This window comes from Thamnophis sirtalis, unplaced genomic scaffold (genome assembly GCF_051295495.1).
Source record: "Thamnophis sirtalis isolate CommonGarterSnake01/CBP01778 unplaced genomic scaffold, rThaSir2_p1.2 scaffold_2, whole genome shotgun sequence".
Taxonomy (NCBI): domain Eukaryota; kingdom Metazoa; phylum Chordata; class Lepidosauria; order Squamata; family Natricidae; genus Thamnophis; species Thamnophis sirtalis.
Window position 1 is genome coordinate 35,185,575 of NW_028261382.1, and position 27,784 is coordinate 35,213,358.

General features: G+C 45.1%; 1 protein-coding gene across 1 annotated transcript; it reads left to right on the forward strand.

The window, feature by feature from the left end:
- The first annotated feature begins 1,047 nt into the window (after nt 1-1,047).
- Nucleotides 1,048-27,756, forward strand: LOC106552046 (stomatin). Its single transcript, XM_087704753.1, has 7 exons — nt 1,048-1,197; nt 11,014-11,117; nt 13,754-13,826; nt 15,483-15,565; nt 18,888-19,091; nt 22,117-22,251; nt 25,099-27,756. Exons 1-7 carry the CDS (start codon nt 1,146-1,148, stop codon nt 25,291-25,293), a joined length of 846 nt encoding a protein of 281 aa, XP_087560879.1. The 5' UTR covers nt 1,048-1,145; the 3' UTR covers nt 25,294-27,756.
- The last annotated feature ends 28 nt before the right edge of the window (nt 27,757-27,784 follow it).

Here is a 27,784-nt window from a genome sequence, read left to right on the forward strand (position 1 = left end):
TCTATCTATCTATCTATCTATCTATCTATCTATCTATCATCATCATCATCTATCTCCATCCTTCCATTCATCTATCCTGCCTGCCTGCCTGCCTGCCTGCCTGCTTATCTATCTATCTATCTATCTATCTATCTATCTATCTATCTATCTATCTATCTATCATCTATCTCCATCCTTCCATTCATCTATCCTTCCTGCCTGCCTGCCTGCCTGCCTGCCTGCCTGCCTGCCTGCCTGCCTGCCTGCCTGCCTGCCTATCTATCTATCTATCTATCTATCTATCTATCTATCTATCTATCTATCTATCTATCTATCATCTATCTCCATCCTTCCATTCATCTATCCTTCCTGCCTGCCTGCCTGCCTGCCTGCCTATCTATCTATCTATCTATCTATCTATCTATCTATCTATCTATCTATCTATCTATCTATCTATCTATCTATCTATCATCTATCTCCATCCTTCCATTCATCTATCTTGCCTGCCTGCCTGCCTACCCCCCCTCTCTCTCCCTCCCTCCCTCCCTCCCTACCCACCCACCCACCCACCCACCTACCTACCTACCTACCTATCATCTATCTATCATCTATCTCCATCCTTCCATTCATCTATCCATCCATCCACCTGCCTACCTCTGCCTGCTTGCCTGCCTACCTACCTACCAATCTAATCTAATTTAATCTAATCTATCTACCTACCTATCAAATACATTTTCTCCCTCCCTCCCTCTCTCTCTCCCTCTCATATTTATTTATTAAATGTATATGCCGCCCATCTGAAAAGCGTCTCTACTCGGCTCAACCACGATTTCGACCATCCACCCAGCGCCACAGCTAGCCAAGTTTCCTTGCCTGGAGGCGGATAAACCCTTATCAGCCCCCGCCAACCCGACTTTCCCCCTTCCCTTCCAACTCGCCCTCCCTAGCGCCCTCCAGCTCGCCTTTGGAGAGCCCGGCGCTGCGCTGCGGAGGCTGGGCGCGGTAGTTCCTTGGCCGGGCGGGAAGGAGGGCGGGCAGGCGGGTGTGGCCAGGCGGGAAAAGCGAGGCGGAGCCCGTGAGTGAAAAACCCGTGAGGAGGCGCCGAGAGAGGCCAGACGGGTGGCGCAGCGCTGGGCAAAGTGGCACGGTCCCGGGTGGCGATTGAGATGAACGATCCGGAGAAAGGCAGCCGCGGGCAGCGGGAGCCGCTCAAGATCGGTGAGTCGGGGGCGGCAGGACCCCGGGAAAGGGACGGAAGGGGGGAGAGGGAGAGGTCGGCTGCTGGGGCTGGCTTGGCTTAATCCCGCGGGGATCGAGCGGGGATCCTGAACTTGGAGAGTGGAGCATCTCCTTGCCCCAAAGTGGGCTTTCTCTTTAGGGGGAGAGGAAATCCCCGGGGATTCCCTCTTCTCGAAGGGGAGTGGGGCTTTTCAGCCCACCCACCCCCTTTGCCCCGTCTTTCAATCCCTCTCGCAATCTCCGTTTGGGCTTTTTTCCTTTTCTTTTTGGGTGGTGCTGAAAGACCAAACCTTTGGAGATCTCCGTTGGTTTCAGTGCTTGAAGGCCCCGTTGGGCTGCGGGCCAAGTGGGGAGGGGCGCCCTCCAGAACGGAATGGCAGGAAGGAAGGGAAGAGGTTCTCGGTGGGGCTGCCCAGGGTGTGTGTGTGTGTGTCCATAAATACAATCGAGCGAGCCCAGAGATATTTCAGAAGAGCTCTCCACTCCCCTGCTCACAACAGCACAATCTCTTATGCCACTTACGGACTGGTCATTTTGAGCTTCGACAACTTAGAACTCCGCCACCCTTTGATCCGACCTAAGCGTGGCACATAAAATTACCTGCTACAACGTCCTACCTGTCAATGATGACTTCAGCTTCAACCGCAACAACACACGAGCAAGACAATAGATGCCAACTTATGGGAAACCGCTCCAAACTCCGCAGCAAGAAAAGACGACTTCAGCAACAGAGTGGTGGACGCCTGGAATACTCTACCCCAGTGTTTCTCAACCTTGGCAACTTGAAGATGTCTGGACTTCAACTCCCAGAATTTCCCAGCCAGCAAATGCTGGCTGGGGAATTCTGGGAGTTGAAGTCCAGACATCTTCAAGTTGCCAAGGTTGAGAAACACTGCTCTACCCGACTCTGGGGTTTCTTCCCCCAAACTCCCCAAAACTTTAACCTTAGACTGTCTACTCCTCACCCCATTCCTAAGAGGTCTGTAAGGGGGCGTGCCTAAGCATACCGTCCCTGCCCTAATATTCCCTTGTATCTGTATCCATTTCATGTATTCAGAATCATGTTTAGACATATACCTGTCATCTAATTCATGCTTGACGGAATCAATAAAACAAAGACAATAGGAAGGGTCTCTCCCCACCCCCTTGTTTCAGCAGGGTCTACTTGGGACTGGCGGAAGGAACCACAGCGAACGTTGGCTTGGCCAACCGGATGCCCCTTCCTCCCCTTTGCCAGGGGCCTCTCATGTGGAGGTTGATCACGAAAGGCGGTCACGGCTGGGGAACTTTCCCATTCATAAAAGTTCCCAATTAATAATGATGATAAGGATAATAAAGAAAACCCAAGGAAAGGTTTTGGGGCAAAGAGCTCAAATCAGGGTATCCTGGACCGATCACAGATAATAATTCGGGGTGATTTTGGTAAATAAGAAACTATGGAGACGTTAATGCCAGTAAATTACAGTCAGAGTGCTTTGAACTTTTAACTTGGCGGATGTTTGACTTGTTAACCATTTTTTCCCGATAGATAGATAGATAGATAGATAGATAGATAGATAGATAGATAGATAGATAATATAGATAGAGATAGATAATAGATAGATAGATAGATATAATAGATAGATAGAGAGATAGAGAGATAGAGATAGATGATAGATAGAGAGATAGAGATAATAGATAGAGAGATAATAGAGATAGAGATGATAGATAGATAGATAGATAGAAAGAGATAGATGATAGATAGAGATAATAGACAGATAGATAATAGAGAGATAGATATAAGAGATAGATAGATAGAGATAGATAGATAGATAGATAATAGAGATAGATAGAGATAATAGATAGATAGATAATAGAGATACAGAGAGATAGATATACAGAGATGGAGAGAGATAATAGATAGACAGACAGACAGACATACATAGATAAAAGTTTATCACATTTTATTTATCTATATATTAAATTATTCTGTATATTTCCAATTTTATTTTCAATTGTATTTTATCAGATTTTAGTAATGATTTGTGTCTGGAACTCTGAACTTTGATATGGTCCAAGGCCTAATCAATAAGATAAATTTGCCTGCCTGCCTGCCTGCCTGCCTGCCCCCAACCCCTATCTATCTATCTATCTATCTATCTATCTATCTATCTATCTATCTATCTATCTATCTATCTATCTATCTATCATCTATCTATCTATCATGTATGATAGATCAATTGGGTTGCAAATACAGGCAGTTCTAGACTTACAACATTTCATTTAGTGACCATTTGAAGTTATAATGGCACTAATAAAGGGGACCAATGACCCTTTTTCATACTTACGACCGTTGCAGCATCCACATGTTCATGAGCTTTACATTCGGGTGCTCGACAAGTGGCTCATATTTATGATAGTTGCAGTATTCCTGGTGGGTGTGCGTGCGTGTGTGCATGTGTGCCTGCGTGATAATCCCCTTTTGTGAGCTTTTGCCAAGCAAAGTTAAGGGAGAATCCGGATTCACTTCGCAACTGTGTTCGTAACTTAAGAACCGCGATGATTCGCTTAATGAACCGGACAACAGTAAGTCGTAAAACGGGGCAAAACTCCCTTAGCAAATTTCTCACTTGGCAACGTAAATTCTGGCCTAAATTGTGGTCGTAAGTCAAAGACTACACTGTAGACGTAGTGGCTTATAAAGGTCGAACCTGCTTTGCAAAGGGGGAAGGGATTGTTGTTGTAATGGATTTGGTTGGGGTTCAACCAAGGGAGATGATATGTGGTGGGTTGTTTTTTTTTTTGTCTTTTGCCTTTTTTATATTCAAACTTTTTTAATGCTCTTGTCTAGCTTTGTCTCTGTTTAATGTGTTTTTGTCTTTTTTTAGATCCACTTCTATAGTGTTTTCGTTTCAATTTGTTTCGTCTGTTTAAATTATATGGGGTGATTTTGTATTTTGGAATGAAATCAACATTGCAAAAAAGGAATAAACAAAGAAGAAACTTTTAAGGTCCCAGTTAGGGATGCCAACAGCCGAAGAGATAGAATAATTCTTTGGAGGAATCTGAGTTATTTAAAAAAGGGGCCTCTCCAGAGATTTGTCTGTTTACTCAACAAACTGTTCTTAATTATCCAGGGTCTTACTACTGGTTGCACTAAGAAGAAAACAGAGGTGTTTTTAGTTAGTCCCTCCAGAGATTTTTTTGCTTATAGGAAGCAGGCAGGAAGGCAAATATTCGTACACAAGTTTCCATTTGCATAGCAAAACAGTGCTCTAATATTTGAGGGGCTGCCCCAAAGAAGAGGGAGTCAGCTTATCCTCCAGAGCACATGAAGGCAGGACAAGAAGCAATGGGTGGAAACTAATCAAGGAGAGAAGCGACCTTGAACAAAGGAGGAATTTCCTGAGAGTTAGAAAAATTAATCACTGGAATGGATGTTGCCTCCAGAAGTTGTGGGTGTTTTGTGTTAATCTCTCTCTTTTTGTTCTTTCTTTGCCTTTTTTGTAAATGATGTATCCTGACAATACACTGTATTCAAAATGTTTAGGAATAAAAAGGAAAAAAAAATTAGAAAGGTAACTTTTAATGGCATTTTAATTGGCTTTTAAGAGCCAAGGTGGCGCAGTGGTTAAATACAGCCCTGCAGGCTACTTCAGCTGACTGCAGTTCTGCAGTTTGGCTCTTCAAATCTCACTGGCTCAAGGTTGACTCAGCCTTCCATCCTTCCGAGGTGGGTGAAATGAGAACCCGGATTGTTGTTGGGGGCAATATGCTGACTCTGTAAACTGCTTAGAGAGGGCTGAAAGCCCTATGAAGCGGTATATAAGTCTAACTGCTATTGCTATTTAATGAGATATGTTCTCAGGTCACTATTTTTTTTTGGGGGGTCTTTTTTGTTTAATTATTTAATGATGGAGGGAGCTCTTGTAAACAAGCCCATTGCTCTTCCTAACCCCAAAGTTGACCAAGATTATGAATAAGCATAAAGTTTGTGAATGGCAGGTAGCTTTATGTCGTACCATATTTTTTGGGGATGATAAGACACACCTACATTTACAGGAGGAAAACAAGAAATAAAATAGTTTTTGGCCTTTCTTAGTGTTTTTTTTCCCCCCAGTTCTTCAACTGAAGAAGCTTCTTGGATGAGAAGTGAAACATTTCACAGGGGTGGGGAGATCAAGATAGTTCAGTTGCTTTTAGGAAAGAAAGAAAAAAGCACTGGATGACCGAGAACCAGACATTTCCATAAGTACCTTCCGAGAAACAGACATTTCCATAAGTACCTTCCGAGGAACACAACAGGCAGGGTTTTAGAGACGATGAAATTACGAGCCCCATGAGATGCCTTCCAGAACTGCGGAAGTCCACCTGTTGCATATGCCTTTTCCAACTGTTTCGGAATAGAAGTTCCTTCTGAGATTATTGGTCACGGCTGGCAGGGCTCAACAAAATTAAAATCACTTTTACCCAATTGCCAGACTGGCAAAAACCCAACTTTGCTACTCTGTCATGCGGTTGGCCAATCCTTCTTCCGATTATCCCCACCGCACCCCAAACTCTTTTGCCAACTCCTAAGAATGTCACAATGGTTTGGCTTCCCTATTTCGTTCTGCCCTTAAAGGTAAAGTTTCCCCTCGCAGATATATGCTAGTCGTTCCCGACTCTAGGGGGAGCGGTGCTCATCTCCGTTTCAAAGCTGAAGAGCCAGCGCTGTTTGAAGATGTCTCCGCGGTCATGTGGCCGGCGTGACTCAACATCCGAAGGCGCACAGAACGCTGTTCCCTTCCCATCAAAGGTGGTCCCTATTTTTCTACTTGCATTTTTTACGTGCTTTCGAACGGCTAGGCTGGCAGAAGCTGAGACAAGTAACGGGAGCTCACTCCGTTATGTGGCGCTAGGGATTCGAACCGCTGAACTGCCGACCTTTCAGATCGACAAGCTCAGCGTCTTAGCCATTGAGCCACAGGTTTGTTTTGTCCCAGTTTATGCTCAGAGAGCTTGAGAGCACATGTAAAAAAAAAGGGGAAGTAGGACACCTGCTTTGTTAACTGCCAGAAACAAATTTGGGGTTTTGAAGAGTTATTTTCCCCTTGCCCAGCCCTTTCTTCTGTACAATTTTTCTCCCCTGCTTTGGAGGGCTTTTCAGCATCGTGCAAGCTTCGAATCTTTCCAGCGTTTCTCGAAATGGTTGCAAGAGTCACAAAAGGGCAAATCCAGGACTCCAAGTCTCCTCTCCGGGATATCTTGAGTCCGAATTGGGAAAGAGATTGGCGCATTGGCGCAGGAGAGAAAAATCTCCTTTCCAGCTGTCCCTTTCTTTGATTGCAGGAAAAAGCCTTGAATTATCTGTGTTTTAAAGGCCATGGCTATCATAGGACGTAGAAACTTTGGACTTTCAGCCAGAATTACATGGGCTGGACTTGGCAAGGCTGATGCTACTCTTAGGAAACAGGGCAGAGAGTTCCGGCAATTGCAAAGGAAAGGAAGATTCCTCCTGCAGGGGGAAAAAACAACAACAATTACTGCTAATCTGCCTTCCATTGAGGACCTGTAACACTGCAGGAGTCAAAAAGAGGGCCGTGAAAATATCTACAGACCCCTCGCATCCTGGACATCAATGGTTTCAACTCCTACCTTCAAAACGTTGCTATCGGCCACTGCACACCAGAGCAACTAGACACAAGGACAATTTATTCCCAAATGCCATCACTCTGCTAAACAAATAATTCCCTCACCACTGGAATCTGTCTGTCTGTGTGTGTGTGTGTGTGTGCACATGTGCCAGAAACCTGAAGGCCAGCTGGCTGGCACATGCATGCTTGCTTTTTGGGCATTTTGGGGGGCATTTTTGGACTGTTTCCAGGCAGTTTTTTGGCTGTTTTCAGGCCAAAAACAGCTTGAAAGCAGCCTGAAAAACAGCCTGTTTTTTGGCTATTTTTTGCCGATTGTTGGGCTGTTTTCAGGTCGTTTTCCGGCACAAACCACACGGGTCAGAAACCAGAAGATCAGCTGCCAATGGCGCATGTGCCCACAGAGAGGGCTCTGCATGCCATCTCTGGCACTCGTACCATAGGTTCGCCATCCCCTCCATAGAGCAATGCACAACAGAACAACTAGATACAAGGACAGTTTTTCCCCAAATGCGATCTCTCTGCTAAACAAACAATTCCCTCAACACTGTCAAACTATTCACTAAAGCTGCATTGCTATTACTATCAGTCTTCCCATCCTTCCTATCACCCATCTCCTCCCACTTATGGCTGCAGGACTATAGCTTTCTTGCTTGTATCCTTACGATTTATATTGATTGTTTCCTGATTTCTTATTTGTACCCTATGACAATCATTAAGTGTTGTGTTGTACTGAATGATTCTTAGCCACTGAGCCACCGTGTCTCTAGAAATAGTTGGGCTACGGTCCATTAAATATGTACCAATTTGACAACAGCACATTCAAGTTCACATTTGAAGCTTTGCTAAGTGGTTTTTCTGTGGGGGGAAAAAATGCTCTTAAGCATCCTGGCCGGAACAAACAATGAATCAGAATGGGTGTCTGCAGAATGATCGTTGCGGCTGATAGCTTATCACCCCTGAAACATCTTGTTTCTTTAACTGCCCCCCTGCAAAATGCAATCCTGTTTAATGCTGGGTTGATTAATGCTGCCTTTTTCATGCTCCCCCTCTTAGGCCTGGCGCAAATGGGCGGTAACCACTTGCTTTGATGGAATTCCAAAATGTGATCTTAAAACGTAGCTCGAGTAGCTGATTTTGGGCCGCCGTGATTCCCCTTCGGTTTTTCAGGATAGAAGGCTGATGGTTGCAATTTAGTCTGTTTTGATTAAGATGATTCGGAATATTGTTGTAGTGGGGAGGAAGGGGGAGGAAAAGAGAGATATGGAGGACAAGAAGGAGGGGAAAGAGAAGGAGGAGAAGGAGGAGAAGATCGATGAGGAGGAGAAGGAGAAGAGGAAGGGGAAAGGGAAGGAGAAGATAGATAAGGAGAAGAAGGGGAAGGAGAAGATAGATAAGGAGGACAAGGAGGAAGAGGAGGAGGAGAAATGAGGAGGAGGAAGAAGGAGGAAGAGGAAGAGAGGAGGAGAAGAAGAAATGAGGAGGATGAAGAATGAGGAAGAGAAGGAGGAGGGGAAGGAGAAGAAGGAGAAGAAGGAGAAGAAGGAGAAGAAGGAGAAGAAGGAGAAGAAGGAGAAGAAGGAGAAGAAGATAGATAAGGAGGAGAGAAGGGGAAGGAGTAGATAGATAGGAGAAGGGGAAGGTAGATAAGGAGGACAAGGAGGAGGAGGGGAAGGAGAAGAAGGAGAAGAAATTAGATAAGGGGGAGAAGGGGAAAAGGAAAGAGAAGATAGATAAGGAGAAGGGGAAGATAGATAAGGAGGACAAGGAGGAGGAGCATGAAGAAAGAGGAGGAGAAGGAGAGGGAGGAGGAGGAGAAGAAGAAGAAATGAGGAGGATGAAGAAGGAGGAAGAGGAGGAGGAAGAGAAGAAGAAATGAGGATGAAGAAGGAGGAAGAGAAGAAGGAGGAGGAGGAGAAAGACGAAGAAGAAGAAAAGGAGGAAGAAGAAGAAGAAGAAGAAGAAGAAGAAGAAGAAGAAGAAGAAGAAAAGGAAGAAGAAGAAGGAGGAGGAGGAGGAGAAGAAGAAGAAGAAGAAAAAGAAACAGAAGCAGCAACAGCAGCAGCTTCGTCTTGATCTGGAAGTCTGGAAGGAGACATCCATCTATCTATGCAGCCTTTCCATTCACTGTCATTTTATGCCCTGCTTTATGACCTGAACTTAACCACAATGTCATGTGTCATGTGCAGGAAGACAGAACAGAGTCGAAAGGGGGCCAGTTGTAGGAAAGTCAATTAAAACATCCTAGAGAGTTGAATGTCCAGCCTTCGCCTGAGTAGATTCAATAAAGGGGAATCCACTCCTTTTTCTGGCCAACTGGCTGCATGGTCCTTCGTAACTAAGTAGGATTAAGCCATGAGGCTTTTTGAATGTGGGCTTGGAGCAAATAACCATCCCTCTCTTCTCTGTAGGCTTCTTGGAGATGTTTGAAGCCAAGCTCTTGTCATGAGTGATGCCAGAGAAAATAAACTCGCATGGGAAAATGCATCTGCCAGGGATTAATTAACATTTTCCTTCCTGCTTTTTCTTCTTCTTTGTTTCCTTTCTCTCTTTCCCACACATTCATTCCAAGGTTTTGACCGTTCACAGCCCTGACTCTTGAACTTTCTTTGCGCACTTAAAATCCAGGCTCCGTTTCCTGCCAAGACGTCCTTTTTCTTTCCTTCCCCCACTCCCATCCCCAATCCAAAGTTGAGTTTTTTTTTTCCTGGTTGTTCTTCACTCTTGAAAGGAACAGCGCTAAAAGGAATGCGAGCATCAGGAAAATGGTGCCCCTGTAAAACCGCCAGAAATTCATGATGCAATTTCGTACGTCTTTAGGAAATCGCTAAATTCAACCACCTCAATTGCCAAGTTGCGTTTTGCAAGCGGAAACCTCTGCGGATTGCTCGAGACTGAAAGTTTAATTCTGCTCATTTCTGCATCGGTTTTGAGTATATGGTAGTTGTCAGAATATTCATGAACTGGAAAAGGGCATGGTAACAGGTCAGCCATTGGGGACTGGCTGGAATAGGACATGGTAACAAAGTCAGCCAATGTCTAGGCATGGCAACTGGGTCAGCCAATGGGAACTATTTGGTGACTGAGAGCCATGCCAGACAGCTTGGAGCCTGGGCGTGGCTTACCTATGTAGCTCTGAGTCTATTCAAGAGAACTACCGTATTTTTCGGAGTATAAGACGCACCTTTTTCCCTCAAAAAAGAGGCTGAAAATCTGGGTGCATCTTATACACTGAATACATCATTTTTTGCCTCTCAAAGCCCTGTCCTCTTCACCAAAATGGCCATGCAGAGCCTGTAGAAGGCTTTCAGAGAGCTCCTGGGGGCTGGGGAGAGCAGAAATGAGCGAAAAATGGGCCATTTTTTGCTCAATTTTGCCCCCCCCAGCCCCCAGGAATACTCTATAAGCCACCTAAAGGCTATGCATGCAAGGTTTTTTTAATAAAAAGAACCCATTTTTTGCTCATTTTGGGGGGGTGCACCCCCCAGGAGCACTCTGCAAGCCCCCTAAAGGCTATTCCTGCCTTTTTTTGGAAAAAAATGGGCCTGTTTTCATGAAAAATGGGCCGTTTTTGGGAGGTTTGCTGAGTGCAAAAACCTTTTTTTTTAAAAATTTGCCTCTTCAAAACCTTGGTGCGTCTTATACTCCAGTGCATCCTATACTCCGAAAAATACAGTAGTCTAGTCTGCTCTCTGAATTGAAACTGGAAGCCAATCTCTCCTCTCTACCACGTTGGAAGAATCTGCTGTGGGTATAGTACATTTATTCATGTGTTATCTACCTATATTAAGAAGTCAATGAATCCTGCTGAATCGGTTGTCCGCGTGTGCTTTTTGGATTTGATTTTTGCAGCAAACTCTGACAGTAGTTCTCGACTTACAACCATTTATCTAGTGACTGAAGTTACGATACCACTGAAAAAAGTGACTTATGACGGTCTTTCAGGCCTACGACCGTTGCAGCATCCCGTGGTCAGGTGGCCAAAATCTAGATAAGGGGCAAGTGGCTCATATTTCTGATGGTCACGGTGTTCCTGGGGTCCCCTTTGGCGACCTTCTGGAAGCCAGATTCACTTAACGACTGTGTGACTAACTTAACGACTGCAGCGATTTGCTTCACAGTGGTGGCAAGAAAACGTGTCGTAAAATGAAACATCTCTTTGTCTTTTCCCCCCCTCTTTTAGATGGCAATTCTGGCGACCTTGGGTGTTGTGGCTGGATCCTGGTTATATTTTCCTTCATAATAGTGGTTGTCACGGCTCCTTTTTCCATTTGGTTTTGCATAAAGGTAAAAAGAAAAGTTTTTTTTTCCAAAAAACTAACGGTTCCACCACAAAACCGCGGACGACAAAATCGCGGTCGACGAAAGCGCGTATGTGACGTCATCACAGCGCGACGAAAAAGATCAAAAAATGTAAAAATAAAGTGAAAACCTTACCCTAACCCCCCCAAACCTAACCCTAAACCTAACCCTAAACCTAACCCTAAACCTAACCCTTAACCTAACGAAAAACCTAATGCTAACCCTTAACCTAACGCTAAACATAACGCTAACGCTCTAAACCTAACCCTAACCCTTAACCTAACCCTAACCCTAACCCTTAACCTAACGCTTACCTTTATGTGAATCGGCTTGCTGTAATTTAATTTTTATTTCAATTTTTCGATCTTTTTCGTCGCGTTGTGATGACGTCACATACGCGATTTCGTCGACCGCGCTTTTGTGGAACGCGGTTTTGACGGGTCACGAAAACTAACATATTCCTCTCCCGGGATAATGTTGCAGGATATAATCTGGGCTGGTCACCTCGTCTTCTGAGCTTTCGAACTCCCGCTGGTGTTGTGGCCAGCCAGCAGCCAGCAGAGTTGGCAGCAGATTCAGATAGTGAGGAGGTTGGGGAGGAAGATGGGCCAGTCCTGGAGTCTGGGGAAGGCTCGGATGAGGGCTCTGTGTCGGAAGCAGAGAGGGCGCCAGGGCCATATGCCAGTTATCAGCTGCCTTCAGAGTCAGACATCAGTGAGGCAGAAGAACAGCTGGAGCCTGTTCCCAGTGTGTGCATGCGCAGAGCCTCCAGACGAAGCGAAGAGCTGAAGAACAGGAGTTGACCTGGGAGTAAGGCCGCAGGTGGACGATGAATGGCCCCTCCCAGAGGAAATAAAAGAGGAGCGAAAGGGGAGTGGAGTTTGCAGGAGACAATTAGTTCACTTAATTGGCTCGTGACTCTCTCTGAGACTCTTTGCCAAGTTCTGCAGATAACAGCCTGGCAGCTCTCCAAGCCAGATAAGGTCTGTGACTGTAAATCCTCCCTTGAAAGACTTTGCTGGATGTGAATGAGCAGAATTCAGAGTAAATTAATAAAAGGTTTTTTTGCCGGGACAAGGAGTTTGTTTCATGCTCTTAGGAAGCCTAGGTCAGAGCACTCTCACCTTCTAAGTCCTTGGTGGTAAATCAGCACTCCTGTTGACTGACGAGGGGCCTATTTCCCAGGCTTCAATCACTTCCCTGGCTGTTTTTGTCCCTCCTCAACCAACAATCTTCCTTTTTGTGTGCATCGAACCAGCAGTTGGGAGCAACCCACCCCTGATTTCAACCATGTTGTAAGTGGAAGAGATGGCAGTGAACTTGGGACTTTGGGCGTGCTTGGATCAATTGCAAGCCACATAGTTACTAACTCCCTCTTTGTCTATATAAATGGTCAACATCGATCTCATTGATGAATCCTTCCTTATTTAATTAGATTTATTTGATTTTAGTCGCTTTGAGTTAGTGTTGATTTCTAGCAACTGCCCGAACAGGTCCCTGGAATTTTCCTGTCAAGGTTTTGCAAATGGTTTGCCCTCGCCTGCTTCCTAGGGCTGAGAGGGTGAGTGTTCAAGGTCACCCAGTTGACTCTGTGCCTTAGGCAGGACTAGAACTCACCCACTCCTGGTGATTGGCCCAAAGTTACCCAGCTGGTTTTCATGCCTAAGATGGAACTAGAATTCACCATCTCCTGATAACTGCCCCCCAAATTATCCAGCTGGTTTTCATGGCTAAGGTAGGACTAGAATTCATTGTCTCCTGGTGATTGGCCCAAAGTCACCCAGCCAGTTTTCATGCCTAAGATGGAACTAGAACTCACCATCCCCTGCTGATTGGGACCCAAATCACCCAGCTGGTTTTCATGGCTAAGGCTAGAACTCACCCACTCCTGGTGATTGGCCCAAAGTTACCCAGCTGGTTTTCATGCCTAAGATGGAACTAGAATTCACCATCTCCTGATAACTGCCCCCCAAATTATCCAGCTGGTTTTCATGGCTAAGGTAGGACTAGAATTCATTGTCTCCTGGTGATTGGACCAAAGTCACCCAGCCAGCTTTCATGCCTAAGATGGAACTAGAACTCACCATCCCCTGCTGATTGGGACCCAAATCACCCAGCTGGTTTTCATGGCTAAGGCAGGACTAGAACTCACCCACTCCTGGTGATTTTCACCCAGCCGGCTTTCATGCCTAAGGTGGAACTAGAACTCATCATCTACTAATTGGCCCTATATCACCCAGCTGGTTTTCATGGCTAAGGCTGGACTAGATCTCACCATCTCCTGGTGATTGGCCCAAAGACACCCAGTCAGTTTTCATGCCTAAAACGGGACTAGAATTCACAGTGTCCTGGAGACTCGCCCAATGTCACCCAATCACCTTTCATGCCTAAGATGGGCCTAGAATTCACAGCGTCCTAATTTTTAACCTGATGCTTTAACTACAGCACCAAATTGTCTCTCTCCTAATCTTAATAAATTAACTTTGTGTTCCAACAAAGAGTTTGATCTCCTCTATGTTTTGGCCCACATGTACTAGATGTGAAGATTGGGGGAGGGGGAACAGACTGGGGGGTATAGATTATTTAAAGCAATGATTGAATCCCTCTCACCTCAATTGTAGATTGTCAAAGAATATGAGCGGGCCATCATCTTCAGACTCGGACGTATCCTAAAAGGAGGGGCAAAGGGGCCAGGTGAGTTGTGAATATGGTACATGGGGGAAGGGATTTTGTGTGTGTGTGTGCTGGAAAACCATATAGTGCATTTCTTGCAGAGGTGGGTTCCTATCAGTTCGCACCTATTCGGTAGAACCGGTTTGTCAAATCTACCGAACCAGTTAGAAGAGGTTCCACCAGTGGACCTGGAAAGCAGGCCACACCTACAGAAGAGGTTCCAAAAATTTTGGAAACCCACCACTGGTGGATGTGTAATGTCCCGCAGTTATCTACGCATTAATAATGATCTAGTAATATTCCCTTATACATTTTAGGGACCTTTCCTTACATAATTGTTGTTTTCTTTCATACTTTTGGATTTCTAATTTCTGTTTCCGTTAGTTGGCAATTGCTAAAACCAATCCCACGTGAAAAGGTATTCAAAGCCTTCTTGATTTTAATTGTCAATTTATTTATTCCTGCACATTGTAATATTTATTCATTTACATATCCCTGTTTTTCCACTGCTGTGCAAACACAATTCCAGCAGCTGCTAACATGTGTAAAATTAAATATATATTATACTCCCTTTCAAATAGCCAACAAAATATTTCTGGTTTTAATTCCATATCTTGCTTTACGATTGCTTCTAACCACTAATTTCTGAATAGCTACTTGGACCGACCTAAGTACTAATTCATAATTTCATAACCGGTCACATGGGTGGCAAGCCACTCCCATCCGGTCACATGGGTGGCAAGCCACTCCCACAAAGGAGGCCACACCCACAGAGTAGGTTCCAACAATTTTTGAAACCCCCCACTGATTTCTTGGTAGTTCCCATCCATACAGAAGTCTACTCTGGAGGCAAGAAGGGATAGGGGTGATACGATTAGAATTCTTTCTAATCAAGTGTGATTAGACACACAAGGAATTTGTCTCTGGTGCATAGGCTCTCAGTGTGCATGTAACATTGCGAGGGATCATTATTGTAGTCATTGTAAAAACACATTCATCATAAAACATTACATGCAACACTTAGTGGTAGTCATGGTTACTAAATAAACAATTAATGATAGCAGTCTTCCAGTATTTGAGGGGCTGCCCCAAAGAAGAGGGAGTCAAACTATTCTCCAAAGCATCAGAAGGCAGGACAAGAAACAAGGGATGGAAACTAATCAAGGAGAGAAGCAACCAAGGAGAAACTTCCTAACAGTGAGGACTATTAACCAGTGGAACAGCTTGCTACCAGGAGTTGTAGGTGCTCCATCACTGGAGGCTTTTAACAAGAGACTAGACAGTCATTGGTCTGAAAAGGTATAGGTTCTCCTGCTTAATCAGAGGGCTGGACTAGAAGACCTCCAAGGTCCCTTCCAGCTCTATTCTGATTAATTGATATAATGAAATTCAAGGGAGTTCTTGATCAGGACACAGCTTTAGGATGCTAGATTTTGATCTCCGCATCACCCAAAATCTTCCTCCTCCCACTTCTTCCCATCTTTCAGTATTCCATAAAATGGGAATCTGTTAAAGTTTGAACTAAGTCCGGCTTTTCAAATCTGGCCATTGTGAGGACCACCAATGACCATTTTTGGGGATTGCCGGGAATACAGGAGGGACTGGATAGGGGAAAGCTGTATTAAGCCTCTTCCATGCACCCACTGACCCAGGATTCAATATTTTCCCCCTCTGCAGGGCTGTTTTTTGTCCTGCCTTGCACAGACAATATCATCAAAGTGGATATGAGGACCATCTCATTTGATATCCCGCCGCAGGAAGTAAGTGTTCCCATTCCTTGATCTCTTGGCTTCCCCCCTCGATCATACTGGATATTAATAGTCTCTGCTCCCCCACCCTCCCACCGGATTCTCCGGCTGTTGCAAATGTTGCAGGCGTTCGAAAAGCCAGTTCGACTCAAAGGTGCACAAAGGGGTGTTTTTTTTCTGCAGAGTTTCGCCTGGGCTCTCTCTTGATCTGGTTCTGGTGTTAGCTGGGGAAATTGGCGCTCTGCGCAATGAATGAATGGGTTAAATGCGTGGTTTCTGAGTTTATGGAGATCTTTCTTGTTTGTTAGCCTATGAGAAGATTTAGAAGTCCTCCTCTTTCCCCTCTTTCTCCTCTTCTTCCCTTCTTCTTCTCCTTCCTCATCCTCATCCTCTTTTTCTTCTTCTTCTTCCTCTTCCTCTTGCTCTTCCTCTTCTTTTTCCTCCTCCTCCTCCCTCCTCCCTCCTCCTCCCTCCTCCCTCCTCCTGTTCTTCTTCTTCCTCTTCCTCCTCCTCCTCATCTTCCTCTTCCTCTTTCATCTCCCCTTTTTTCTCCTCCTCCTTCTTCGCTTTTTCTTCTTCCTCCCCCTCCTCCTCTTTTTCTTCTTCTTCTTCTTCTTCTTCTTCTCCTCCTCCTCCTCCTTTCTCCGTTTCTTCCTCTTCCTCCTCCCTCCCTCCTCCTCTTTCTCCTCTTCTTCTTTCTTCTCCTTTTTCATCTGTCTTCTTCTTTTCCTCTTCCGCCTCCTCTTCCTTTCTTCCTCTTTCATCTCCCTCTTTTTTCTCCTCCTCCTTCTTCGATTTTTCTTCTTCCTCCCCCTCCTCCTCTTTTTCTCCTCCTCCTCCTTTCTCCACTTTTTCCTCTTCCTCCTCCCTCCCTCCTCCTCTTCCTTCTCTTCTTCTTCCTTCTCCTTTTTCATCTTCGTCCTCTTCTTTTTCTCTTCCTCCTCCTCTTCCTTTCTTCCTCTTTCATCTCCCCTTTTTTCTCCTCCACCCTCTTTGCTTTTTCTTCTTCCTCTTCCCTCCCTCCTCCTCTTCCTTCTCCTTTTTCATCTTCTTCCTCCCCTCCTCTCCCCCCCTCCTCCTCTGTGCGTTGGCAGTGTTCTGTCTCCAAGAATTACCTTGAGAGCATTTTGCGCCCTGAAAGGCAATTTGAAAACACCCATGAGTCATTTTTTTGTAAGCAGCATTTACCTGGCACAGATTAGGAGCCTGGCGTTTGTTTTTCGTGTCCCTGTCCTCAATCCAAAGCTACCTTTCTCCCGAAAAAAATCGGTGCAGGCAGGCATGTCTTGTTCTACTTCTGAACCACCGAAGCCCGAATGTCCTGTAATTGCCTTGTTGACACTGCTAAAAATAGAAAGAGTTCTGACGGCGGCTGTAATAGCCGCACACCAAATTTTTAATCAGGGCGCGATCCCAAGAAAAAGACTAAGCTAAGCATGACCACGGTGGCGGGATCCATTGGGATCTGGGAAGATCCCCCTCCTGCTGTTTCCTAGCTGGTGAATCTATCTACTACTGTGGCCAGGGGAACCTTGAGGTGGGCAGACACCTTCAATTGTGAAAACCGTGGCTCTGGAGCTGCATGTGGCTCTTTAATTCTTCTGCTGTGGCTCCCTGTCACCGGTCGGTTCCACAATTGATAGGGCTTTCAGTCTACAAAAGAAGGCTCTTTCTCCATAGTAAAACTTTCCCTGAGCAAGACATGTTTAGATCCGCTGAGCCTACTATTGTCCAGCAGTCAGCAATCTGCGGCTCTGGAGCTGCATGTGGCTCTTTCATCCCTCTGCTGTGGCTCCCTGTTGCCAGTCGGCTCCACAATTTTGAGAGGAGCTTCCGGTTTGGGCCATAGGAGGGGGGTGGAGAAGCAGGGCACACCAGTAGGAGACTCTATGGCAAGAGGTGGGTTTTCCGGTCAGCTCCACAATTGATAGGGCTTTCGGTTAGGACAGGTAGAGGAAAAAGGATGCCGTGCTAGGAGGAGACTCTATGGTGGGGGAACCGGACTTCCGGTCAGCTTCAGAATTGAATGGGGGGCTTCCGGTTAGGACCTTTGTGGCTCTTTTGAGTATTTAAGGCTGCCGACCACTGGCTTGGGTCAACGCAGTAGCATGAGGCTGAGAAATCAAATTCTCTTTACTTAAAACGGTGACTTAAGCCTAATGTTTGAATCAGATTACAGGTATGGCGTTTCCAAAGGAATCTCTTCCTCTCCTTTCGCAAACTGCCTTTGTGTCTCTAGGTTAATCCTCTTGTGAAACAAACCCACGAGCCTCTTTCACGGCAACATTTTAAATATCTCTTGGGGTTGTCACTGAAATGTTCTCGCCTGGAATTGAGGAGACGCTTCCTAACCATCAGAACAATGAGCCAGTGGCGCAGCTTGAAACCGTCATAAATATGAGTCGAGAGTTGCCCCACAATATTTGACTAGCCTCAGGTTGTGGGAACTAACTTAGATTTCCATTGGATTTAAACCTGATAAAAGAGAATATCTGTAGCTCAGGGTGGCACTGTGGGGTCCTTGGTGCTCTCTAAGCTTGGTGGTTTTCTTGCAGACGTTTCATGACCCAGCTAGGTAACATCATCAGGGCTAGAAGGGAGTGGGATTTGTGGAATGGAGGAGGAGGGGGAGGACAGTGGGGTCCTTGGTGCTCTCTGAGCTTGTGGTTTTCTTGCAGACATTTCATGACCCAACTAGGTGACAGTGTAAGAAGGGAAAGGAGGAGGAGGAGGAGGAGGAGGAGGAGGAGGAGGAGGAGGAGGAGGAGGAGGAGGAGGAGGACCGTGAGGTCCATGGTGCTCTCTGAGCTTGGTGTTTTTTTCACAGATGTTTCCTTACTCAACTAGGTGACATCATCAGTGCTGGAAGGGAGTGGGGTTTTTTCTCATTTTATTTACAAGTGGCTTGCCCTATCATTGTTGATGGGAATGTGGGTTTTTTTTTCCCTTGCTATTTCTTTGATTAAGCTATTGTTTTCTGCTGGATTGTTTGTCTGGTATTAATCCCTGCTTATCTGGGTTTCTCTGTCTGTGGAGTCCATGGGACTCCCCGAGCTTGGCTGTTTTCTCGCAGATGTTTTCTTACCCAACTAGGTGACATCCTCTGTGCTAGAAGGTAGTGAGAGTTCAGGGGCTCCCCCAGCTGAAAAGCTGTAAGCGAAGAATTGTTTGGATTGTGAAACTCCTTTAATTAGCTGATTCCCCAAAGCCTATTCTCTCTTTGTTTGTTTGGAAATAAGCTGCTGCGTCAGTTTTATTAAGAGTTTTGTCAACAAGCGCTGACTCTCTGGGCCTTCTTCTCCTCTTCCTCCCCCTCCTCCTCTTCCTTCCTAAGATCCTCACCAAAGACTCTGTGACGGTCAACGTGGACGGGGTAGTCTACTACCGAGTGCAGAATGCCACCCTCGCCGTGGCCAACATCACCAACGCCGACTCGGCGACTCGGCTGCTGGCTCAAACTACACTCAGGAACGTGCTGGGGACCAAGAATCTTTCTCAGATCCTCTCCGATCGGGAAGAGATTGCTCACAGCATGCAGGTAAGCAAAATTGGGCATCCGTCGATGGATTGGAAGTTTGTTGTTGTTAATTGCGAAGTCGTGTCCAACCCATCGCGACCCCATGGACAACGTTCCTCCAGGCCTTCCTGTCCTCCACCATCCTCTGGAGTCCATTGAAACTCACGACGGCTGCTTCGGTGACTCCATCCAGCCTCCTCCTTCTCTGCCATCCTCTTCTTCTTTTGCCCTCCATCGTCCCCAGCATGAGGCTCTTCTCCAGGGAGTCCTTCCTTCTCATTAGGTGGCCAAAGTCTTTGAGTTTCCTCTTCAGGATCTGGCATCTTCAGGATCCTGAAGATACAAGCCACTTTTATAAAAAATGGCTTCTGGAAGAAGTGGGAATCCCCCATATTGATATTGTCAGTGTTCCAAGTATCATGTAGAATTAAATCAGAGTCCAAAGCAAAACGATACAAAGTTCCAATTTAATAGATCAGACATCTTGGCATTATGCTATGAAATCCCAATACTGGAAATTACATCAGAATCCCACCCAGTTATATTGAAATGGAATTATAAATACCATCAACACAAAAGGGAGTTTGCTCAGAAGCTGAAATACACCAAGTGAATTAGAGGAAGAGTGGGGAGCAGAGGAGAGAAGAAAGAGAGGAAGAGAGGGATAGCAGAGAGGGTGAAGGGGGAAGATGAGGTGTATAAGGAGGAGTGGTAAGGGGAGTGAGTAGAAGGAGAAAGGAAGGGGAAGTAGAGTAGAAAATGATGGAGGGAAGACAGGATGTAGAAGAGTGGGGAGCAGAGGAGAGAAGAAAGATAGGAAGAGAGGGATAGCAGAGAGGGTGAAGGGGGAAGATGAGGTTTATAAGGAGGAGTGGTAAGGGGAGCAAGTAGAAGGAGAAAGGAAGAGGAAGTAGAGTAGAAAATGATGGAGGGAAGACAGAATGTAGAAAGGGGGAGGAGAGATGGGGAAGAAAGTATCGGATAAGGTATAAATATGGTGTATGGAGAGCAGAAGAGCCAATAACTGGGTTTTTCTTTTTTTTTTCCTTTGGTAGTTGATGGTAAGATGAATTGATGTAAGTACTTAATAATACAACTTGATATTGACTATGTAATAGTATACATGTGATTATATGCTATAATGAGCCGAGGTGGCGCAGTGGTTAGGGTGCAGTACTGCAGGCCACTTCAGCTGACTGTTATCTGCAGTTCAGCGGTTCTAATCTCACTGGCTCAAGGTTGACTCAGCCTTCCATCCTTCCGAGGTGGGTGAAATGAGGACCCAGACTGTGGGGGTGATATGCTGACTCTGTAAACCGCTTAGAGAGGGCTGAAAGCTCTATGAAGCGGTATATAAGTCTAACTGCTATTGCTAACTGCTATTGCTATTGCTATGAAAATGGAAAATAAAAACTTTTTATGAAGAATCCCGCCCAGTTAAAAGTTCATGATCTTGTCCCCACACCCATAATCCATCACATGGCCCAATCTTCTTCTTCCACGCTGGCATCCACACCCAGCTGCTTCCAGTCAGGTGTGAAATTACGGAGACAAAAGATGACCTTGAGCTTCTAGAAAGGATTTTTTTTATTTTGAAAACAACACATTCTACCCCTTGCTATTTCCCCCCCTTAATGAGAGTGTGGCAGGCCAAAGATTCTTAAAAGAAGCGCTGCAGGCTTGACAGATATTTTTCAAGGGTGGGGGAATTTATAGGCAGTCCTCGACTCATGAACTCAATGGAGGCCAATGTTTCTGTTGCTAAGCGAGACAGGGAGGCTTGCTCTATTTTTATGGCCTTTCTTGCCACAGTTGTTAAGCGAATATCCACCACTGAATAACGTGGTTGTTAAGGGAATCCGGTTTCCCCATTGATTTGGATCGTCAGAAGGCCGCGAAGAGGGCTTCACGTGAAACCGTCACAAATAGGGTGGCCGAGCGTCCAAATGTTGACCATGGGACATAAGTCCCAAAGGCGCTTTTTATCAAGAGGCAACTGGGCTTTCTTGGTTTTTCCCTTGAAGACGTTTTGCTTCTCATCCAAGAAGCGTCTTCGCCTCTGATTGAACATATAAATCCATCCATTCCCAGTTAGAGGCTGAAGAAGCTTCTTGGAGGAGAAGCGAAAGGTCTTCAGAGAAAAAACACAGCCTCTTGAAAAACCACCTTTGGGACCACCATGACCTGATGGATGACGGAGAATCTCCATAGATGTTTAGCGCGGTGGCTCAGTGGCTAAGACACTGAGCTTGTCGATCAGAAAGGTCGGCGGTTCGAATCCCTAGCACCACCTAAAGGAGGGAGCTCCCGTGACTTGTCCCAGCTTCTGTCAACCTAGCAGTTCGAAAGCATGTTAAAAAATGCAAGTAGAAAAATAGGAACCCCCTTTGGTGGGAAGGGAACAGCGTTCCGTGCGCCTTCGGCATTGAATCATGTCAGCCACATGACCATGGAGACGTCTTTGGACAGCGCTGACTCTTTGGCTTTGAAACAGAGATGAGCACCGCCCCGCTAGAGTCAGGAACGACTGGCACGTACGTGTGAGGGGAACCTTAACCTTTACCTTTAATGTACATTAAGTGTGAAAAAGATCATCAATCATTTTTTTCCGGTGGCCTTGTAACATTGAACACTCACAAACTGAAGGTAATAAGTCAAAGAGCCGAGGTGGCGCAGTGGTTAGGGTGCAGTACTGCAGGCCATTTTAGCTGACTGTGATCTGTGATCTGCAGTTCAGCGGTTCTCATCTCACCTGCTCAAGATCGACTCAGCCTTCCATCCTTCCGAGGTGGGTGAAATGAGGACCCGGACTGTGGGGGCAAGTTGCTGACTCAATTTGCTAAAAAATTTGTAAACCGCTTAGAGAGGGCTGAAAGCTGTATGAAGCGGTATATAAGTCAAATAAATAAATAAATAAATAAATAAATAAATAAATAAATAAATAAATAAAATAAAAGCAACCTATATTTATTGAGGGCCACAACTCCAGTTTGCATCCAAAGTACCTTTCGATTAGGACTTCAATTCCTTCCTTCTTTCTGAACAGGCCACCTTGGACGATGCCACGGATGACTGGGGCATAAAAGTGGCGCGGGTGGAAATCAAGGACGTGAAGTTACCTATCCAGCTTCAAAGGGCCATGGCGGCTGAAGCCGAAGCCGCTCGAGAAGCCAGGGCTAAGGTGGGTGAAAGCACACATCTGTCTCATTTGATCCTCTCGGGGTGGGGGAGAAACACATCAGAAGCTTCCATAGAAGGGAGTGTTTGTCGCTCAGGGTTGAAATGTGGGGTCCTTGCTGCTCTCTGAGCTTGGTGGTTTCCCTGCAGACATTTCCTGCCCTAACTAGGTCACATCATCAGTGTTACTAGGGGGGTGGGGTTTGGGGAGCAGCAAGAGGAGGAGGAGGACTGTGGTGTCCTTGGTGCTCTCTGAGCTTGGTGGTTTCCTTCGTGACTCAAGAAGGTAACATTGTCAATGTTGGTAAGAGGACTGTGGTGTCCTTGGTGCTCTCTGAGCTCAGTGGTTTCCTTGCAGACATTTCCTTGCCCAACTAGGTCATGTCATCAATGCTAGAAGAGAGGGGAGTTTGCACTATACAAGTGGCAAATACAGATAAACAGAGAGCAAGGCTTACTTCCTTCTAGCACTGATGATAATTATCTAGCACTGGTAAAATAAACATTACCTAGTTGGGTAATATTTAAGTAGGAGGTAAACTTTAAGCCTAGAATTTTAAAGTGTGCAGTTAAAAATCTGAAATTTTGGCCACTGTGGATTAACACGGCTATTCTTCTACAGTGTAACTAAAAAGCAAATATTTCTGGGGTCTGTTGTTCAGAATTTTGGGGTACACCATTTTCTAGTTTAGAATCTTTTCTTTACCCTTCTTCCTGCCCACTGGCTTAAAAAAACAACAACCCTGAATTTATTTAATGTGTTAGTTAGTTCATTATTCCAACCAGTATTTTCATTCAGCTTGGATAGGGTGATGTGCGTGTGGTTTTCTTTCTCCTGCCCTCCCCCCTCCAAAAAAAGAGAGAGAAAGAGAGAGAGAGAAAGAAAGAGAGAGAGATTGAGAGAGAGAAAGAAACAGAGAGAGAGAAACAGAGAGAGACAGAGAGAGAGACAGACAGGGAGAGGGAGAGAAACAGAGAGAGACAGAGAGAGACAGACAGACAGAGAGGGAGAGAAACAGAGAGACAGAGAGAGACACAGACAGACAGAGAGAGGGAGAGAGAGGGAGAGAAAGAGAGAGAGAGAGAGAGAGAGAGAGAGAGAGAGAGAGAGAGAGAGAGAGAGAGAGAGAAGCTAAGAAAATCTTTTTCTTCCTGCCCCAATTTGACCCGAAACCAATGTCCAGAAAATGTTTGCATCTACAAATATGTTTTTTTTAAATTAAGCTTGCCACATTTTCAGATGACGAATCAGTGGAGATTCCCCACCCCCACCCCCTGATTGGGAAACATGCTCATAATTGAGTCGGGCCAAGATGACAGGTCTGGAAATGCTATTTTAATAGGAGTGGAACTTCATTTAAATCAGATCCGTGTCTTCGGAGGAGTATCAAAGGCCTTTGTGTTCTGTTGTGACATGCAGGGCTTAGGTTTACTTAAGTGTGTGTCACTTTGCTGGTGCTCAGGAAAACCATATGGGTTAAGCCCCCTCATGTGGTTGTCGCCACCGCAAAAAACAGGAAGACAACACACAAATATCTCACACATTTGTCCACAAGAACGATAGTTCTTGAAATCTAGATCTAATCTATCCAACCACAGCATTGGACAGACATGGGCACTTCATACCTACCCTCCCCGTACATAGTATTTTTCCTCCGTGACATAGCCTTCTAAACCTTTAAATCCACCCTTTGTCAAATAGACAATTAACTTTGGCCAATTGGGAAAGGAATCCCGGGTATCGGAGAGGAAAAAAACATGAGATGTAGAGGTTTATTCATCAGGAGGGTGGAATGTGGGTGACTGCATTCCCGTTTTCTGTTGACCTTCTACAGAGTTAGTGGCGTGGATGTGTTTATTTTGATCTGCAGTTTTGTTTTTAGCAGGTAAAGGTATTTGAAGTCCTAAGCACACATTTGTTGAGGAATAGAGTAGAATGGAATGGGATGGAATGGAATAGAATGGGATAGAATGGAACGGAATGGAATGGAATAGAATAGAATAGAATAGAATAGAATAGAATAGAATAGCAGAGTTGGAAGGGACCTTGGAGGTCTTCTCCTCCCACCCTCTGCTCAGGCAGGGAACCCTATACCTCTTCAGACAAAAGGTTGTCTAACATCTTCTTTAAAACTTCCAGTGTTGGAGTATTCACAATTTCTTGAGGCAAGTTGTTCCATTGATTAATCGTTCTCACTATCAAGAAATCCCTCCTTGGCTCCAGGTTGTTTCTCTCCTTGATTAGTTTCCATCCGTTGCTCCTTGTCCCTGTCTCCAGGTACTTTGGAGAATATAGGTTGTGGCAGCCCCTTAGAAGTGGGATCAACCTATTCTCTTAAAAAGTTTTTTTTTTAAAGGAATTGCATCCATTTAAATCAAGGATGGGATGCTTGCCACACCTGATTTCTTTTGTGAACTAACAGTGAGATATCCGCATTCTTCCTCTGGCTGTGTCTCTTCTTCTATCCCCCAAGGCCTTTCCCGCACACCATTCCATCTAAGTCAAGTCTTGAATCTGTTTTGTCTTCTAGAGCAGGGGTGTCAAACTTGATTTCATTGAGGAAATCAGGATTCTGTTTCACCTCGGGTGGGGAAGGGGGCGTGGCTAGAATGGGCATGGCCAGCTCGATGTCACTCGTGCCCGGGGCGCCTGCGGAGGCCAGAGTACGCTGACAGCAAAAACGGGCTTCCAAGCTCTGTTTTCGGCTGCGACGCTTCCTGCAACCCTCTGCCGGTGAAAACAGCTTGGGCCAGGCCACTGTTTTCAGGGCCAGATCTAAGCACCCTGTGATTTTGACACCCCTGTTCCAGAGCTTTACAGGATATGGATCTTTTCCTTTTTCCCTTCCAGGTCATCGCTGCGGAGGGTGAAATGAACGCATCCCGGGCGCTTAAGGAAGCCGCGATCGTCATCTCGGAGTCTCCCGCTGCCCTCCAGCTCCGCTACCTGCAGACTTTGACCACCATTGCCGCCGAGAAGAATTCCACCATCGTCTTCCCCCTGCCCATAGACATGCTGCAAGGGATTGTGGGAATGAGGCAGTAGCGAAGGCAGCTATGTTGGCGAAAGCGAGAAGGGAAGCTAGATTAAATGCAAACGTCAGCTTCGGCTAGGCGAGAAATTGCAACCATGTAGAGTTCCTAAGTATTTGGCATCAGCCAGTTCCTCTGCGTTGTCCCTCTGAACAAATAAATAGAAGTCCCATTTTGCTTCTCCCCCATTCTAAAAATTATACAGATTAACAGAGTTGGAAGGGACCTTGTAGGTCATCTAGTCCCTGGCCCAAGCAGACCCTACGCCATTTTCAACAGATGGCAGTCCAGTTTCTTCTTGAAAGCTTCCAGGGATGAAGCTCCCGCAACTTCTGAATAACAGAATAATAACAGAGTTGGAAGAGACCTTGTAGGTCATCTAGTCCAACCCTCTACCCAACCAGGAGACCCTACACCATTTCTGACAAATGGCAGTGCAGTCTCTTCTGGAAAGTTTCCAGTGATGAAGCTCCCGCAACTTCCAAAGGCAACTTCTGTTCCGTGGGTTGATTGCTCTCAACGCCAGAAAATCTCTCCTTATTGCCAGGTTGAATTTCTTATTTCGAAGAGAGATTTCTTTTATGTGCATGCATAGACAATTTTGACCGCAGCTTTTTTCAGAAAGGAAGACAAAGAACGAATCCAAATTAGTATCAAGGAAGAAAAAAGAAGGAAGGGATCAAAGAGAAAGCTAACATGCAAGAAAGGAAAAAAAGGAAAGGAAGAGAAAAGTTACCAAGAAGCAACTTCCAATCTTCTTTTCAGCCCTTATTACAGTGATAAATTCACCTCCTACATTTAGATTTACAAGATAACTCTCTCTTTCTTTGATCTGGCTTGTCTAATCCTCATAGCCATACATTAAAGTTTACTGCTTTTCCTCCTCCATGCAAAAAAAGTCTATAGTAAGGGGTTAAAAAGAGATATATTTTTTTTTTTGGAGTGCCTTCTACCTCTTAAATATTTGGAGGGAGAGTGAAAAAAAAATGTTCTGGCTTTTGAATTATTGTTGTTTTTAAAACAAAAATATATTTTCTTTGCTTCTCTCTTGGGAGGCAGCTTCCCATACGAGATTTTCCTTAGCAGCCCTGTTCTCAAGAGGTTGTAACAACGCACACATTGTAGTTATGGAGATAGTGTGCTTGTTAGCTACGCATTATGTTCAGGTTACACGTAGGTGTATCCTTGCCCTAGCCATCTACATAACCCAAATATCTGGCTTTGCTATGTACATTTTTTAAAAATATATATATAAAAACAAGAGAGTTGCTTTTCAATCCGTCTTTAAAAAGATGGACGTATTTCATTTCCTGGTTTTGATTTATTTCCCCCGCACCCCAGGAAAAGTAAAACCATAACGGAGATACAATCTCATTGCCAGAAATGAGGCTGGTGCCTTTGAATCTTTAGCAGAGCTTAAATTTATTATTTTCCTACAAAGCTAAGAAGCTCGATGTTTATTTTAAAACGTCTGTGATCAGCTGCATGGTAATGTACCTTTCATACCTGAAAGGAAGCTTAATTTAACATTATTGCCTCCCCTGGTGGCTGTCTCTTATTTCCACATTCTCACCAAGTTTGAAATAATTCCCCTGGAAGACCAATAAACCCCACATAGGCTTCCTTCCAAGCAAGTGCAATGTTCGTGCTAAATCTCAGCTTTTTGCTAATATACCACGCTGATGTTTAGCCCCCCCGTATCTCTGTATATTTGCATTGTGTATTTTGTAAACGTGCATATCTGGTTGAAATCAGAACGATAGGCCATTGTGAGTGACCGGCATTGTGGTTTAATTGTAATCACTGAGTTTCAGCGTTGTGGGTTGAAGTTTTAAGAACAGGAAAAGGTTAGAAAAAAAGGCCTGTCTGATGAAAACTTAAAAGGTTTTTCAAATGTCTGAACAAAGGAACCTCTGTTGAAATATCATACAGCTGTGGATGCTCTTCTAGTTTTCAGCACGCACCAGCCAAATGGTCTTCGCGGGCACTGGAGCACTGGAAAACAGCCTGAAAAATGCCCCCAAAACAGGCCATTTTTTCGGGGCATTTTCAGGCTAGTTTTTGGGCTGTTTTTGGCTCAAAAACAGCCTGAAAATGGCCAAAAAAACAGGCATGCATGCAATGGCCAGCTGCTATTTGGGTTTTTGGCGCTACGGTTCTGGTTTGGGAACTCGGTGCGCCATCACTGTCCTATAGCATCCTCCTAAATTAAGGTGGGATCCAGCCACTTTAATTTCATGGTCATTTTAATTCAGCTTGCAATGACAGAATCCAAATGAAGGTGTCTTCCCAGAGGGCAGGGGGGAAGCGCGCGCACACACACACACACGCGAAAACCAAAGAAATTTTTCTTGAAGCCCGTTTACCAAAAGTGCTCTTAATGTCACGTCCAAAAGAAAGAAAGAAACGGTCAGTGAAAACGTACTGTGTCTGAATTCTTAAGTGTCCTTGTTTATCAGCCGATGTTCCAATAAAATTTTTTTTTTCTTTTATCATGTTCCAGT